General features: G+C 37.8%; 1 protein-coding gene across 1 annotated transcript in view; it reads left to right on the top strand.

Moving 5' to 3' along the window:
* LOC109916003 (dynein axonemal heavy chain 12) overlaps positions 1-3880 on the top strand; it is a 28793-nt gene extending 24913 nt beyond the window's left edge. The window contains exon 9 of the mRNA XM_020515690.2: positions 3642-3880. Within this exon, the coding sequence (XP_020371279.1) occupies positions 3642-3811 (170 nt within the window). The 3' untranslated portion in view covers positions 3812-3880. The remainder of the gene's footprint in view (positions 1-3641) is intronic.
* The last annotated feature ends 380 nt before the right edge of the window (positions 3881-4260 follow it).

The raw sequence follows: 4260 nt of genomic DNA, 5'->3' as shown, positions 1-4260 counted from the left end.
TGATGCTGCTTGGCCTGCTGTGTTCATCCAGCTCTACACCCTGTTATCTCAGATTCTCCAGCATCTGCAGTTCCTACTATCTTTGAATGGATTCGCAGTTGTCATTAGACTCTTAATTCCAGATATTTTATGCTGGCCTTGGAGAGGGTCCAGAGGAGTTCACAAGAATGATCCTGGGAATGAAGGGCTTATCATTTGAGGAGTGGTTGAAGAGTCTATACTTGATGGAGTTTATAGGGAAACTTACATTGAAACTTACAGAATAGGATGTGGTGATGATGTTTCCACTAGTAGGAGAGACTAGGATCCGAGGGCACAGTTTCAGAATAAAGGAACAACCCTTTAGAACTGACATGAGGAGGAATTTCTTCAGCCAGAGAGTGGTTAATCTATGGAATTCATTGCTGCAGAGGGCTATGGAGGCCAAGTCATTGCATGTCTTTAAGACAGAGATACATAGGCTTTTGATTAGTAAGGGGATCAAAGGGTACAGGGAGAAGGTAGGAGAATAGGGTTGAGAAACAATCAGATCTGATCAGATGGCAGAGCAGACTCAAATGGCCTAATTCTGCTCCTATATCTTATGGTCTTATGAAATATCTTTTAAATGGCAACTTTAGAGTGTTTACCAGTTTTGTTTTCCATATGTCATACATTTAAACAATTCAACTCCCAAAAGTAAAAGTTATATTTAAAACATATGAAACAAAACATTACATATTTGCAATATTTATTAATTTCTTTCAGCAAGTAAGTACAAATTATCTCAGGACAGGCTGCAGAATAAATTAACTGAAAATTATCATAAATGTATACAGTGTGGAAACAGGCCATTGAGCCCATCGAGTGTACAGCAACCCTCTGAACAGCATCCCACACAGGCCCACCTCCTTACCCATCCCTGTAACCCCACATTTACGATGGCTAATCCACCTAACCTACACATCCATGGACGCTACGGGCAATTTAGCATGGTTAATTCACCTAACTTGCACATCTTTGGACTGTGGGATGAAATTAGAACAGCTGAAGGAAACCCACGCAAACAATTGTCCAAGGGTAGCATCAAACCTGGGTCTTTGGCACTGAGGCAGCAGTGCTAACCTTTGTTTTAGAAATTCAAGTTTTCCACAACTCTTACTCTTATATTTCCATAAAAAAAAGTTTTACTGAACTGTCTTTTACATTAATATCCTTGTATAACTTAGTTTCTGACCAATTAACTTGCTAGCACTTTCGTAATTGCTACCAAATTCACATTAGTTATTCCTGGATTTACTGGGTTTGGGTGGTGTGCAATCATTCTCCATTAAAGATGCTGAGTTCTTATGAGGTGTTGGTAAGATTAAGTTGGAAGCATTACAACATGCTTCTTCTACACAGATTTACTTTTCCATTTTTGCAATAGTTACTGATGGTTGCCATGACTTAGTTCAAGTTGTCTTCAATCATGATGCATCGCTATCTCTTAAAGAAAGACAGAAACATCTGCTCAATTTAGTGGCCTGGAGCATGTTCGAGCAAGCTCATTTCCAAATGTGCCTGGAAAAGTTGGAGTGAAATAGATGCACTGGGAACATCTGTTCTTCTGCAGCCTCCCAACATTCAGCTAATTGCCCAATAGCATAGTCAAAAATAACACATGACATCTCTAAAATCCTGATAAGGAGATCAGCAGAATAACATAAATAACAATAACAACATGAGAAAAGCACCCTGTAGTTTTTAAACATATATTCACCTTACCATTACAATCAAATGTTATATTATGACAAAGAAATTTCTTGATAAAATTCATAACCGTGTCTTTAGGAAGATATAGCTGAGATGCCACTCCACAAATTCAGCAATCTGACAAATGCTGCTTACCATTGATAGATACTGATTCATTATGATGAGCAGAATGAGCTTCTCCTTTCTTATGAAACTCCTATCTCAACATACAACCTGATACAAGTCTGCTAGATTTTGCATTGCCATTCCATCTATGAAGCAAGCTCAATTGATTTATAAGTAGAATAAGTTCAAGTGACTGCACCCGTAGACTCAAAAAGAACCTCTCTTGTAGCTGAGATATAGTTGAAGACAGTGCTTTTTTAATCACATGTCGGATGTGGGCATTGCTGGCTGGTGAGCATTTATTACCTGTCCCTAATTGCCCTTGATTAAGTGGTGGTGAGTTGCGTTCTCAAACTGCTGCAGTCTATGTGCTGTAGGCAGACCCACAATGCTGTCAGGTAGGGAATTCTGGGATATTGACCCAGCAACAGTGAAGGAGTGGCAATATATTTCCAAGTTAGGATGGCAAGTGGCTTGGTGGTGTTCACATGTATCTTCTGCACTTGTCCTTCTAGATGGAGTGGTTGTGGGTTTGGAAGTTGCTGTCAAAGGATCGTGGGTGAATTTCTGAAGTGCATCTTGTAGGTAGTACACACTGCTGCTACTGAGTGTCAGTAGTAGAGGGATTGAATGTTTATGGATGCGTTGTCCATCAAGCAGGCTGCTTTGTCCTGGATAGTGTCAAGTTTCTTGAATGTCATTGGAGCTGTATTTATCCAGGCAATGGGGAGTATTTCATCACACTTGAGTTGTGCCTTGTAAATGGTGGACAGTCTTCGGGGAGTCAGGTGGTGATTTACTTACTGCAGTATTCCTAACCTCTGACTTACTCTTGTAGCCACTGTATTTATATAGGGGAAGGATTTAGAAAAGGACCTGAGGGGTATGTTTTTCGCACTGAGGGTGGTGCATGCATGGAACAAGCTGCCAGAAGTGGTGGAGGCAGGTATAATAACAACATTTAAAAGGTATCTGGATGGATATACGAATAGGAAGGTTTTAGAAGGATATGAGCCAAATGCTGGCAAATGGGACTAGGTCAGATTGGGATGTCTGATTGATGTGGACGAGTTGAACCAAAGGGTCCGTTTCCGTATTGTATGACTCTATACGGTGAGTCCAGTTGAGTTTCTGATCAGTAGTGACCCCCAGGATATTGATAATGGGATTTCAGTGATAGTAATGCCATTGAATATCAAGGGGTGATAATTAGATTCTCTCCTGTTGAAAGTGCCTAGCATTTGTGTGGCACGAATGTTATTTGCCACTTTCAGCACAAGCCTGGATATTGGTCAGGTCTTGCTGCATTTAACAGGTGTTGATTTCACACTTTTCTACCAAGAAGATCTTCCAGACTTCTAACATTTAGCTAACATGTATAATGTCTCTCCAAGCCCTGATACATTTGACATTGTCTGTTTATTTCCTATGTAATTTTAATAACATCAAAAGCTTTTTGTTATTAAAAACTTTGTCAGTATTTGAAGAATTGCTAAATCCAAAAATGATGTACAGCCAGCTATAGACATTAGTGCTGCTACTTCCACAGCACTTAAAAAGGAGGTGGGCCTCTTAATGCTCATGACAAAGGCACATTTAATAGTGCAGAACAATTTACCTGGGTAAGACTTCGAAATCTGCTCAAATTTGTATCTAAGAAATCTAGCAAATGCTAAATTCTGGTATATTCTGAAAAATTGCCTTTTGGTACATATAAAGTATATGAAAATAAAGTGAACTATGGATTAAAAAATAATCAATTCAGAGTTTCTAAGTAGGTTCATATTTATCCTTAATTCCAGAAAACCCACGTTCTTTGATGCATCTGTGTAGGCTGAAGATCCGAAAATGCATGGGCCGGATGAGGCTGAGGTGTCCGGTATTTATGACATTTCTGACTTTGCCCAGTTGCCTTAAAGAATACATTCTCTTTAAAGAATATGGTCTTTATAATGAAAAAGGAACCCGATAGGTTGCTGATAATTCAATTTCGTATTTTCAAGATAACTTCAAAAGCATATTGATAGATTGACAGATATGTTTTGTGAGAAATTTAAAAATATAGTGAAGGTTATTATTTCACTTCAATGATTAAGTTAAATATATTACTAAATATTTAATCTACATTATGATTTATTATTTAGGTTTGAATATAATTTAAATTAAAATAAATGAAATGGATCTGTTGCTTCAATGTGCTGATTATCACTGGCATGTGAGAAGATGTTTAAAATGAAAACAGTAAAGGGAAGAATGAGAATAAACTGAAGCTCAGTATCAAATTCATCATTTAAAGTTCATGAAATGAGTGGCTTATTTGGCTTGTTAAAAACATTGGTTCTATTTTTGGGTACTTGTGAAATTCTGAAATATGTACTAAGGCATAATGGTTTTTAACAATTATTTAATAATATGTATAAA

Source organism: Rhincodon typus, chromosome 16 (genome assembly GCF_021869965.1).
Source record: "Rhincodon typus isolate 14 chromosome 16, sRhiTyp1.1, whole genome shotgun sequence".
NCBI lineage: Eukaryota > Metazoa > Chordata > Chondrichthyes > Orectolobiformes > Rhincodontidae > Rhincodon > Rhincodon typus.
The sequence above is the reverse complement of the archived record's forward strand: the minus strand, read 5'-3'. Positions and strand labels throughout refer to the sequence as shown.